This window comes from Sarcophilus harrisii, chromosome 4 (assembly GCF_902635505.1).
Source record: "Sarcophilus harrisii chromosome 4, mSarHar1.11, whole genome shotgun sequence".
Taxonomy (NCBI): Eukaryota; Metazoa; Chordata; class Mammalia; order Dasyuromorphia; family Dasyuridae; genus Sarcophilus; species Sarcophilus harrisii.
Window position 1 is genome coordinate 350,774,723 of NC_045429.1, and position 13,889 is coordinate 350,788,611.

At 37.2% G+C, this 13,889-nt stretch overlaps 1 protein-coding gene across 2 annotated transcripts in view; it reads left to right on the top strand.

Moving 5' to 3' along the window:
* Positions 1-968: 968 nt before the first annotated feature.
* The window catches only part of DHX40 (DEAH-box helicase 40), a 42,963-nt gene continuing 30,042 nt past the window's right edge, over positions 969-13,889 (top strand). Inside the window, exons 1-5 of one of the 2 annotated variants that reach the window (XM_003767934.4) lie at positions 969-1,620; positions 3,654-3,823; positions 7,639-7,784; positions 12,811-12,930; positions 13,179-13,406. In XM_003767934.4, coding sequence (XP_003767982.2) covers positions 1,547-1,620; positions 3,654-3,823; positions 7,639-7,784; positions 12,811-12,930; positions 13,179-13,406 — 738 coding nt within the window. In that variant the 5' untranslated portion in view covers positions 969-1,546. Of the gene's footprint in view, positions 1,621-3,653; positions 3,824-7,638; positions 7,797-12,810; positions 12,931-13,178; positions 13,407-13,889 lie in introns of those variants that run through there. The other variant, XM_031966507.1, reaches the window with a different exon arrangement.

Consider the following 13,889-nt stretch of genomic DNA (forward strand, 5'->3'; position numbering starts at 1 on the left):
CAATATATACTTAGATTTTAGACATATGTATTTAACCTCGAATGATGACATTTATCACTGTTCAAGTTACCAACATCTGGCCAATTAGTTGCCTGATGTATGGTTCCTCCCAGAACTAGGAATCTGCTGTTTTTGGCATGAATAACATCCAATTAAGAGGTGGGGGGGAGGAGGAGGCACCTAGCTCTCTCTTTTTTTTTTTTTTTAATTTAATAGCCTTTTATTTACAGGATATATACATGGGTAACTACAGCATTAACAATTGCCAAACCTCTTGTTCCAATTTTTCACCTCTTACCCCCACCCTCCCTAGATGGCAGGATGACCAGTAGATGTTAAATATATTAAAATATAAATTAGATACACAATAAGTATACATGACCAAAACGTTATTTTGCTGTACAAAAAGAATCAGACTCTGAAATATTGTACAATTAGCTTGTGAAGGAAATCAAAAATGCAGGTGGCACCTATCTCTTAATGTTCTCCAACTCATGATGTAATCCTTTGTATCTAAATCCTATAGAAACTGTATACCTTATCCCCTTCTTTAGCCCTTCTACCGTGAGCTCTCTCTCTTTCCCTCCTCACGGTGGAATTGCTCATTCTCATGAGAATTAATTAAATAAACAACTTTTCTGCTTTTTACTTCTGAGAGGTCTCTGAGTAATCCTTTTTGGATAGGATTTCTATCCCTCACACTTCGAAGATCATGTGTCACCTCCAACATGAAGCCTTCCCCAAAGCTCTTGGAGGCTCGTTCCTTACCAGGAACGATTAATTACATTGTATCCATTTGTAAATATTGTTTATTTCCTGATACTATGTAAGTTTCTTGAAGGCAGGAGTTTTCATCTTTTTTTCCGATTGACAGTGCTGCGGACGCTGCACAAAACTCTCGTTTCCTTGACTCCCACTGAGGCGTGTGATAACCTCTGTATTATTGGTATAGTCGATAGGAGTTGATTGCAAGAAAGAACACCCAGGGGAGCGCGCGCCATTTTATTAGTCCTGACTTCGCACGCAGCATGAGGCTGGACGGCTCCGGAGGGGAGGACTCGCCGCTTAACTCTGGCCCTGCCTGCGCACGCGGCGCTAAGAAGGAATTGGACGGCTCATGAGGGGAGGACTCGCCGCCTAACTATGGCCCAGACCGCGCGCAGCACTAAGGAGGAAACGCGCAGCGTACGGGGAACGCCTTAGGACTGGGCGGGCAGCCCGGGACGTGGCCGTTAGTAGCGTGGCCTGCTAACCCCAATTCAAAGGGGTAAAGGGCGGGGCTCCATGGAAGTAGAGTCTCGCTTTTCCTTATCTAATTTAACGAGGCGGATCTGGTGCAGAGCCAGGTTAACCTCGCCCTTACGCTTCTGAGCAAATCCAGAGCCTCTCCCTCGTACGTCCAGAAGCACGCACGGAAATAAACAAGCCATTGTCATCAAAATGCGCCCTTCCCTGCTCGTCATTCTCTCTCGGACCAGTAGGTGTCACTCTGAACTCCCAGGGCTCGGTCTGTGTTAGCATTCGAGATTCCCGGTTGTTGTGCTCTATGGCTGCTGACAGGGGAGCGATCGGGAGCCCACCAAGAAGATCTGTCCCCATCAGCTGTCATCGAAAACAGAGGTGTGTCCCTGACGAGGGAGCAGGAGGGTGAGGAGGGAGAGGGATTCCAGACTGCAGGGTGCTGGAGCGATGGCCCGGGAAAACTACAAATCCCAGCAAACAAAGGGAAACGCGCCGCAGATCGTTCGCGAGCATGCGCGAAGCAGATTTGTTTCTGGGGCATTCCTTGGGTAATGGGCGGCTCCTGGAGATCTCATTCTGATGGTTTATCTAGAACTGGAACGCGGCCTAACTGGGCCTACGTGCTCTTTGGTTTAGGGTGATCAGGAAAGTCGTCAGTCTGATCACCTCATTTTATAGATAGGTAAACTATGGCCTAGAAAGCGGATGTGAGTTGTACGTGATTAAAGAAGCTGTAACATGGCCAAGAGTCGGGGGAAAAAAGGCTTCCTGCCCCCTGGCCCACTGCTTTTTGCATTATGCACGGGCACTTCTCGCTTTGAGGGCCGTCTCCTGACCCTCAGTGCGATGCTGTGGTCACGATTTTTCACCACTTAGCTCTACGGACCATAAATCAGAAATCACCCAAGTCGCCTCCAAATCTGTTACTTGATCGATTGGATAAGGGTGGCTTTGTGACCTGCAAAGCAAAATTCTTTGAATCAGCTTCAGCTTTTCCTATGCCAAGGGCTTGATAGCTTGGGTCATTACTTTCACCAAGTCCTCAGCATTTATGATTTTAAATCATAAAGCTGAAAGGGACTTCAAAAGCCATGCAGCCCAACCTCCTCATTGTGCAGATAGGAAAACTGAGGTCCTGACAGTTTGTGATTTGACAGCGATCCCGTGGAGAAGTATCAATGGAAGGATTTCAATTTGAGTCCTCAATGTCAGGGCTTTTAATACCGAGTTGTCAGTGTCTATACTTAGGAATTTTGAGTGGGTTACTGATTTACTCTCCTAAATAATAGATGGTGTGAAAAAGTAGTCAGGGTGTGAGGTATAGAGGTTCCACCTTTATGCAAGTCCTCCTGTTTGTGACTAGAACTAGGTTACTTTGTGGTCTCAGGCAATTCTAAGGCTGTCAGTTACAGTTGCACTGCTGGGGCTGATCTGTACTGGAAGGAGTGAATTTTCTTCCTAGCACCTCCTTATACCACCAAAATTACAAATCAACAACAACAAAAAATGAATATTGTAAATAGAAGATTGCTTTTCGCCTGTCCCTGTTTCTGGAGAATGTAAAGCCCAGATTTGACTTTGTTTCACCTTCCCTTCTCCGTCCTTCCCCATCCCCCATCCCTAATAAACTCCAGTAGCTCTCTTATCACCTACAAGATTAAATATAAAATCCTCCGTTTGGCATTCAAAGCTTTTCTTAACCTCCCTACCTTGCCAATCTTTTTATACCTTAAACTTACCCCCACTCTGACCCCAACTCTATGATTCATGACATTGGTATCTTTGCTTTTCCTGGACCAAGATACTTTCATCTCCCAATTCTGGACATTTTCATTGGCTCCTCCCTTCCCCTATGCCTGGAATACCCTTCCTCCTATCAAAATATTTTGGAGATACCCTATTTCCTAGAGCTAAGACTTAGCAAACAGGCTGTCATTTTCCTCACTCTGAAATTAATTAAACTTCTATCTGTGTCCTGATTTTCCTGTCTCCTGACTAACCTGTTTTATATGGCTCTGTCAATCACTGGTTAGGGGCTAGTTCTGGCCCAGTTGACACTCCTCATTTCCACTGCCTGGCTTTCCCATCTTTTAGAGAAAGTCTTTCTCAATTCACCTTAATTCTAGTCCCTTCTCTGTATTGACTATTTCCAATTTATTCTGTACATTGTTTGTTTTTATATAATGTTTTTTTTGGGGGGGGGTATTTGTTTTTTTTTAATGTTTTTTTTTTGGGGGGGGGGGTTATTTGTTTTTTTTTTGCAAAATTGTGAGCTCTCCTTGAGAGCTCTGATTGACTTTGGCTTAACATAGTGCCTGGCACGTAGTAGGGACTTAATAACTTTATTTACTGACTGCAGATTACTTGGTAAGCCTTTGAATTGCAGAATCATTTCCTCCCCATTTCAATAGAGATAAGATGCATATTCCAGAAGAAAAGAAAAGTGTCTGTTGTGACCTACCCATTAAGCAACAAAGAAGAAAACTTGTTCAGGCTGTGAAGGAAAATCCATTTCTTATTGTGACTGGAAGAACAGGAAGTGGTAAAACTACCCAACTCCCTAAATATCTTCATGAAGCAGGTAAATATATTATGTAACTTGTGATACATTTGATAAATAATACTAACAATGATTACAGTAACTTCCCACCGTACTTCTTACATTTCTTCCAAATTCTACTTCAGGACCCCAACTATATCCTTACTCCCAACAGATGACTTCTAATCCTTTACTGAGATTTAGGTCCTCGCCCCTGACAAGAATTCCTAATAATCATCTCCTTAATTCTTCTAATCCTTTTAGTGATTTCACCCATCCTCTTATTTCCTTTTGTTTTAGAGAAGGAGGTAACACTCTTTCTTTTTTTCTTTCTTTTTTTTAATTTAGAAGTTATATGCATGGGTAATTTTATAGCATTGACAATTGCCAAACCTTTTGTTCCAATTTTTCCCCTCCTTCCCCACACCCCCTCCCCCAAATGGCAGGTCGACCAATACATGTTAAATATCTTAAAGTATAAATTAAATACAAAATAAGTATACATGTCCAAACATTATTTTGCTGTACAAAAAGAATCAGACTTTGAAATAGTGTACAATTAGTCTGTGAAGGAAATAAAAAATGCAGGTGGACAAAAATAGAGGAATTGGGAATTCTATGTAGTGGTTCATAGTCATCTCCCAGAGTTCTTTTGCTGGGTGTAGCTGGTTCAATTCATTCCTGCTCCACTGGAATTGACTTAGTTCATCTCATTGCTGAAGATGGCCAGGTCCATCAGAATTGATCCTCATATAGTATTATTGTTGAAGTATATAATGATCTCCTAGTCCTGCTCATTTCACTCAGCATCAGTTCATGTAAGTCTCTCCAGGCCTTTCTGAAATCATCCTGGGTAACACTTTTTCTAAAGCTAATCTCTACTATCATCTATAACCAATAATCTCAATTCCTTCATAATTTTTCATCAGTTATTTTTTCTTATGAAATCTCCTACGTTATTGGGTCTTTCCCCTCAATCTACACATATACTCAAGGTTTCTTATCACAAAACAAAACAAAACTCCTGATGATAGAATGATCATCCTATCTTTTACCTCACATTAACTGACTAATTCCTAGATAAAATTTAAAACTTACCACCGCTATTTACCACCTATTTACTCCCTAACAAACTAGCTTCTATGTTAATAATTGGTTGATTGATGAACCTGCTGGCTATTTCTCAGTTTCTTTTGAAGGTTTTTCTTATACTTTCTGTCTCTAAGGTGTTTTCTTTTTCTTTCTTTCTGCACTCTCCCTTGATGATATGTCTCATTCACATGTAAGACTTCAGTAATCATTTGCAAGCAGATGATTCCCAGATCCCATGTTTAACCCTAACCTTCATAAAGCTCCAGTCCTGGTTCTATTTTCTCATTCTCCACTGTTGATCATTCTTTCTTCTTTGATGCTTTTTCTCTCTAGGTTATCAAGATACTACTCTCTCTTGGTCTTCCTCTTATTTACTTTCTCTGTCTCGTTTGCTCGAACTCCACCGATCAGGCCCTCTAATTGTAGGTGTCTCTTAGGATTTGTCCTGAACCTTCTCTTCCTCCTCTATATTTCTTCACTTGATGATCTCATCAACTCCCATGGATTTAATTACCATCTTTATAAATTATTCTCAAATCTGTCTTTCCTGTCCCAATTTCTTTTCTGACTTCCACATTCACATCTTTTAGAGATCTTGAATTGGTTGTCCAATAAACATCTTAAGCTCAATATGTTCAAAGTATGCTTATTGATTGATTCCAACTGATTCCTAGATATTACAACCAAGGTTTTATCCAACATGATAAACTTAATATGTCTGAAACTGAAACTGAATTCCTCCTCCCACCACCAAATCTGTCCAAATTCTTAAATTCTCCATTCCTCTTTTTTTCCCCTGAGGCAATTGGGATTAAGTGACTTACCCAGGATCACACAGCTAGGAAGTGTTAAGTGTCTGAGACCAGATTTGAACTCAGGTTCTCCTGACTTCAGGACTGGTGCTCTATCCACTGTGCCACCTAGCTGCCACTTCTCCATTCCTCTTAATGATTAATTAACAATAATCTCAATTTGATATCTCAAGTCATTTTTGATTCTTCTTCCAAACTTTATGTGACCAATCAGTTGCCAAATCCTACTATTTCTTTCATTCCCCTATCTCTGGTATCTGACCCTTGCTTTCCACTCCCCACTATGGTCAACCTAGTTTAGACCTTCACATCTTTTTGCCTAGCCCATTATAATAGCTTTTTAACTGGTCTTACTTTCTTCCAGGCTATTCCCTTTCAGACCTTACATTTACCATTGACCAAGTGATCTTCCTAATGTATTACTATGGTTCTATTTTACCTCAACTCAAAAACCTTCAAGAACTCTTCATTGCCCACTGAATAAAACATAAACTTGTGACCTAAGGCTCTCCATGACTAATTTCTAATCTGTTTACCCAGCCTTATTCATTCCTTTCACATATTTCCTTTAAAATATAATACTGTCAACTCTTATTCTCATCCTGTTGACTTTGTTCATGCTGTCTCTCAGGGGTGGAATGGATTGTCCAAACCCTTTCTCTCCTTTTAAGGTTCATTTCTAATGTATTTCTTGAAACCACCTTCTCCCCTCCTTCCTCTTGAAAGTGATCTCTCTCCTTGAACAGCACTTTGCCCAGCCTTCTCTTTGGTGCTTATTTTTCTATCTTGTATCAAAGTGATTTCCACTCATTAATTTGAAAACTTCCTGAAAATCCTGAAGTCTTCTCAGATCAATCTTAACTAATTGCTTCTTGAATTAAATTGACCTAATTTCATCCCCAACCCAATTTTTAAATGCCAAAAATGAGCACCTACTGTTTTTATTTAATAATCCCAAGATGTATAGATTGAACTTTGCTTAACTAATTGTTTTATCCTGTATGAGAGAGAAGTACATTTTGTCAACAAGTCAACAAGTCAAGCAGTCAACAAGTATTTATTAAGCACTACATGTTAAGTACTATGTTAAGTGCTAGAGATACAATGACAGGCAAAAGCATGGTCCCTGGTTTCAAAATGCTCCCATTCTAATGGCAGAGATAACATATAGATGACTATGTTAAGACAAAATATGTATGGAACAAATCCCAGGGAATTATAAGATGGAGAGCACTGGCGTATTGGATGAGATTGGGAATGGCTTCTTGCATAGGTAGGGATTGGATCTGAAAGATGGTAGGAAAAGCCAGAAGCAAAGAGCATTCTAAAATGGGAGACAGCCATTGAGCAAGGGGACAGACTTTTGTGTTTGAGAAACAAGGCCAATGTTAATGGAGTGTAGAATATGCGGAGGGGAGTAATTTCTTGCTACTTTTTGTCACATAGAAGGTTAAAGTAATAGTACAACAGCTCAAATCTGAGTTAGTGATTGTTAGTATCATTAATAGTTTTTTGAGCACAGAACAGAATTGTTAAGTATGGCTGCTCTTAGATGTGTTCAACTGGTCACCTATCTTTGAGGATTTTATATTGATGATAGGAATAAGGAAGAACTAGCCTCTCTTACATAATTCTTTTGTGTTAATATCTTCTGATTCCTCTTACTTCTAGTACCTTCTTTCTGTTCATTATCTCCAACTTATCCTGAATATAACTGGTTTATACATATCTATTTGTAAACCCTCCTTGAGAGCAGAAAACATCTTTAACCTTTTTTTTGTAACCCCAGTGCTTAGCACAGTGGGTGTTTAGCATTAGTAGGTGCTTAATGTTTAACACTAAATTACATATTGTCCTTTAAAAACAGCAATTTTTCCTTTTAGAAAAATTAGGTAACAGTAATGGGAAGAAACAATTTTTATGATTTTGATTTTTTTATCTTATTTTTGTTAGGGTTTTCGAAATATGGTACAATTGGTGTGACTCAGCCACGCAGAGTAGCTGCCATATCAGTTGCTCAAAGAGTTGCCGAAGAAATGAACTGCTCTTTGGGAAGCTTGGTAGGATACCAAGTTCGCTTTGATGACTGTAGTTCTCAGGTATGAATTCAGGTATGAATCAATGGTTCAAAGTAAAATTCAAACTCCTTACTATCATTAAAGACTCTCTACATCTGGCACCACACTACCCTTTTTTGCTTTTTTGGCAATAATAAGGGCCAGGATGAGCATCTTCTGCTCTTTTAGCTTTCTTAAAACTCTTAAAATCAGTCCCTGCACTCTCAACTAACCCAAAGTTAGTTGCCTCCAGCCCATAGCAGCTCCAGGTACACTTGGTCAAAGCCAGCTTTTTCCATTTTCATTCTTGCTTCAGCTTGTGGCACATAGGGGACTGTGATGTCCTGGTACAAATAAGATGACTTCTTTGTCACTGAGAAAAAACTTATTACAGAGATCTTGGCAGATACAGGATATCAGTCTGTGTATTTTCCTTCCAGTCTCATTCTTGAGTGCTCAGGTTGACTGGATTTACTTGGGCCTATGGCTACATTGTCAGTAGACCTGTTTTTCCTCTGTTGCTTCTCACAATTTTATCGATTAGACTGATCATAATCCTCTAGCATTTTCTAAGACACAGCGTAGTGAAATAAAAGAGTCTTAGGTTTGGAAATGGGACTTGTTTCACCAATTCTGCCATCTTCTACTCAGAAGCACTGGGCAGATAATTTGACATCTTTGGGCCTCTGTGTCCTTATCTTAATCTTAAATGACTTAAGGTCACATCTAGCTCTGTGATCCTATAGTACTCTATATGATTTTACAAATTAATCGCCCTAAATTGGTATTGCCCCAGCTGTCCTCTCTCCATTTTTACAAGGAGCTCAAGTATTTACTGGCCAAAGTGGTTTCTGGGCACTTCTGGTCTCATTGTGACAATTAATCTACATGGATTAAACTTCTTTTGGAAATGGTGATAGGCTAAAAAATTAATGTGTGTTCTTTTATCCATTTCCCATTGTCAACATTTTATTTAGATAGGTAGTTTGAACTTGCCTCTGTTGTGCACAATATATCTTTTTCATTGTTATTTTTTCCCCTAATTAAGTCTTGATTTTGATATTTACTCTAACAAATCATTAGTTTGTTTACAGACAGCTGATTTGCACATCAATAACCAATCTTTTTCTCTTTGGTTAAAATAAATTTTAATGTTATTTGGGGCTAGTTGTATCCAGTGTCTCTCAACTTCCTTCTTTAAGAAAGTATTCAAATATTCAAATGGATTTTATTGATTTATGTGTTTTCTCCAAAAATGTAGACTTCAACCCATCTATGTTTATCTATCCTGTATGACTTTTGTTTCTTAAGTTTTCCTTAAGTTTTTAAGATGTTGTAGATTTTCTTTTTTTCTCCTGATATCATGAGGCTACTAGTGTTTCTAGCAGGCAGCTCTATCACAGTGGATAGAGTTCTGGGCCTGGAATCAAGAAGACCTATGTTCAAATACAACCTCAAACACTTGAGTAATACTACTAGGTAAGTCATTTAACCTCAATTTGCCTTAGTTTCCTCAATTCTAAAATGGGAATAACAACATCTACTTCCCGGGTTGTTTGGAGTATCAAATAAGATAATTATAAAACATTTAGCTTTAGCACAGGGCCTGACACAGAGTAGGTATTTAATAAATAATTATTTCCTTCCAATGGAATATACAGGCAGCATATATCAGTTTCATGATATTCATGGTCTTTCTCCAAGAGACTTCTTGTAAGCCTGTAAGTCTTTGATCTCTCCCTTTTCTTTTAAACTATGTTTCTCAATATACTTTTTTGTTGTTTTCAATTATTTCCACCTTTAACTAAAGCCATCAAGAACTAAAGTATTGTGTGCAAAAATGTTTGTAGCAGCCTTTTTTATGGTGGCAAGGAACTAGAAACTGAGTGGATGCCCATCAATTGGGAAATGGCTGAATAAGTTGTGGTATATGAATGTTATGGAATATTATTGTTCCATAAGAAACAATCAACAGGATGATTTCAGAGAGACCTGGAGAGACTTATATGAACTGATACTAAATGAAGTGAGAGAACTAAAACCATTGTACACAACAATATTATGTGATAATCAATTCTGATGAACATGGCTCTTTTCAAAAATGAAGCAATTCAGACCAATTCCAATAGACTTGTGATAGAGAGAAATATCTGCATCCAGAAAGAGGATTATGGGAACTGAATGTGGACCACAACATAGTATTTTCACCTTTTTTGTTGTTGTTTACTTTTTTTTCCTAATTTTTTTTTCCTTTTTGATCTGATTTTTCTTGTGTAGCATGATAAATATGGAAATATGTATAGAAGAACTGCACATGTTTAACATAGATTACTTGCTGTTTAGGGGAGGGAGTCGGGAGAAAGAAGGGAGAAAAATTTGGAACACAAAGTTTTGCAAGGGTAAATGTTGAAAACTATCTTTGTATATATTTTGAAAATAAAAGGCTATTATTTTTTTTAAAAAAAAAGAACTAATTTTAACAAAGAATTAAAATTGATTTAATTTAGACAATCTTAGCAAAATACTCATAGAATTTTTCTGGCTCATTATCATCTGCAACAAATGTTGGTGCATAAGCTGCAAATATGATAGTCTTTTTGTGCAGATCCTTATATAGAATTCAGTATGAAGTGACCAAGCATTCAAAGAAATACGGTTTCTTGTTCATTTTGCATGGATACACAAAAATCCCAGTTGTGCTGACTCTGTTTGTCCCCTCAAAGAGATCTTGTGAGTTGCCCTTTCATTTATTTGTTTTTTTCTCTTTTTTTTTTTTTTTTTTTTTTTGAGGTACAATTTTTTTTTTTTTTATTATTTTAGCTTTTTATTTAGAAGTTATATACATGGGTAATTTTATAGCATTGACAATTGCCAAACCTTTTGTTCTAATTTTTCCCCTCCTTCCCCCCATCCCCTTCCCCAGATGGCAGGTTGACCAATACATGTTAAATATGTTAAAGTATAAATTAGATACAAAATAAGTATACATGTCCAAACTGTTATTTTGCTGTACAAAAAGAATCAGACTCTGAAATAGTGTACAATTAGCCTGTGAAGGAAATCAAAAATGCAGATGGACAAAAATAGAGGGATTGGGAATTCTATGTAATGGTTCTTAGTCATCTCCTAGAGTTCTTTTGCTGGGTGTAGCTGGTTCAATTCATTCCTGCTCCATTGGAACTGATTTGGTTTATCTCATTGTTGAAGAGGGTCACGTCCATCAGAATTGGTCATCATATAGTATTGTTGTTGAAGTATATAATGAGTTCCTGGTCCTGCTCAGTTCATTCAGCATCAGTTCATGTAAGTCTCTCCAAGCCTTTCTGAAATCATCCTGTTGGTCATTTCTTATCGAACAATAATATTCCATAATATTCATATACCACAGTTTATTCAGCCATTCTCCAATTAATGAGCGTCCACTCATTTTCCAGTTTCTGGACACTACAAAGAGGGCTGCCATTGCCCTTTCATTTAGCTATAAATTGGTTTTGTCTTCTGGTTCCATTTATATAATTTCCTTGAAGGCAAGGTTTGCTGTATTCCTGATTCTGGCATGCTTGGCACATGATAAGAGTTTAAGAAATGCTAGTAGATTGATGGTGAGAATGTCAAGATTTATAAAATTCACTTCATTTTTAAAAAAAGAAATTCCAGGTAACAATTATCTTTATTGCTCTCAGGATTCTCCTGTATAAAATTTATAGATATGCAATTCCTTGACATAGAGGTCATACTTGTATTCCTAGAACCAAATTAATGCAATTTTTAAAATATTTCTTTTCCTTTCTTGGCAAGGCAGGTAATGAAAAGTCTAAGTTGGTTTTCTCTTTAATATTTAGTCCTGGAATTAGTTGTGATTACCCATGTGGTATTGAGATTTCTCTTGATTTTATTTGAAATAAATAGATAGTACATGATTATTCATGTAAGAGATATGTGCAAAAGGACTTCTCATTTTTAAATAGTTTCAAGGAGTCTTCTTCCTGTCATGGCTTCTAGAGATTTCCTTCTTTGATTCTTCTTTCTCCACTGTAGATCTACCTCCCTGCTTTTTGGCATCTCACCCAGGATAGGTTCTGACTTTTATTTTGTTTTATTGCTCCTCCCTATGGAGGTGGAGTTCTGTGGTAAGAAGACAGTAGGGTGGAGGGGAGGATAAGTTCCTCATCACTTCTCTGTCACACCCCAAACTCCTTTCATCCTTCTAATGTTTATTCTGCTGCCTCCTCCCTGGTTCCTTACCCATTTTCAATACTATGACAGGTCTTCTATCTTTTACTACTCTCTCTAGCACCTCACTTCTTGAGTCCTTAAAAATCCTACCTCTTTTTCTTGATAGTCACCAATCTTATTATAATTCTATCTTAAGCCATTTTGAAATAGGTTTCTAAAAAATTTCTCAATTTTATTATTTAAATATTCTTTTTTGAGCTCTAAAGTCTCTCCCTCTCTCAGACCCCTTCCCATCCACTGAAAATTAAGCAATGTGATATCAGTTATACATATTAAATCATGCAAAATATATATCCATATTAGCCATATTTCCATATTGCAAAAAAAAAAAAAAAAAATTAAGCAAAAAAAAAAAAAAATTAAGTGAGAAAATTATGCCCCCAGAGTTCATCAGTTCTCTTTCTAGAGGTGGATAGCATTTTTTCATCATGAGTCTTCAGAATTGACTTAGATCATTCTATTGATCAGAATGACTAAATCTTTCACATTTGATCTTTACAATATTGTTACAAAACTGATTCTGCATCAGTTCATATAGATTTTCTCAAGTTTTTCTAAAACTATTCCCTTTGTCCTTTCTTATAGCACAGTAATATTCCATCAGAATCATGTACCACAACTTGTTCACCAATTAATGAGTATGTTCTCAATTTCCAATTTTTTGCCACTAGAAAAAGATCTCATTTTGAAATTGTTTTGACTGATTACATTCATTTCTGTGGCAGAAACTATCAGAATGAAAAAATTTAGAAGGAATAGAAATGTTCTTTAATGTTTCATCTAAAATATCTGTGGCACTATAACTTACTATATTTTGCTGTTTAATCCTCAGGAAACAGCTATCAAATATATGACTGATGGATGTCTACTAAGACATATGATGGTTGACCCAGACCTTACCAAATTCAGTGTCATTATTTTGGATGAAGCGCATGAGAGAACTCTAACAACAGTAGGTATTCTTATCGGGTATCTTGTTATCAAATACCACAAGATTTGTGTTTAGTTTTGATGAAATGAGATGTCTTTTTTCATTCACTTTTTATCCTTTTATGAATTATTTTTCATATCTATAGAAATCAATGTCCTCCTTTGGGTATATTTTTACTGGTTATTGTTTTACTGGAAGAAATATGTTCAAATGAAGTTATCTATTTAGATACATGGATGTATTTCATTTGATGGTGACTTTTCTTTTAGGACATTTTATTTGGTTTGCTGAAGAAACTGTTTCAGGAAAAGTCGCCTAACAGGAAGACACATCTAAAGGTGGTGGTGATGTCAGCTACAATAGAGTTGATGGGACTCTCAGCCTTCTTTGGAAATTGTCCAGTAGTTGACATTCCTGGAAAGATTTTTCCAGTCAAAGAGATATTCTGCAACTTGATTGGCCCAAAAGACAAAGAAAACTCTTCATATGTTAATGCGGTACTACTTAGAACACTTATTTCTTTGTTTTCAACTCATATTTCTGGTTAGTTGGGTAACCTGGAAGCTCAGCTACATATCCTTTGCTATTTTATAGCATTTCCCCATTTTGATGACACTTTTCAAGTTTCGTTACTTATAACTCATATTTGATTTGTTTATTAATTCAATAAACATTTATTAAGTACTTGCTACATACCAGTCTCTGTGCTATTTTCTGAGAGTACAAAGACTAAACTAAAACACTCCCCAATTTGAGAAAGCTTATGTTCTGCAGAAGATATAAACAACATGAACCTAAATAGATACAAAATATATCTAAGTAAATACAAAGTACCTTTTTTGAGGTAAGAGCATTAACAACTGAAAGATTAGAATTGGTCTGATTGAAAGGTAAAAGCTGAGCTGAGTTGCAAAGTAAACTAGGGATTCCAAAAGTCAGAGGTGAGAAGGGGATGTATTCTAGTTCTAAATAGTCCATCA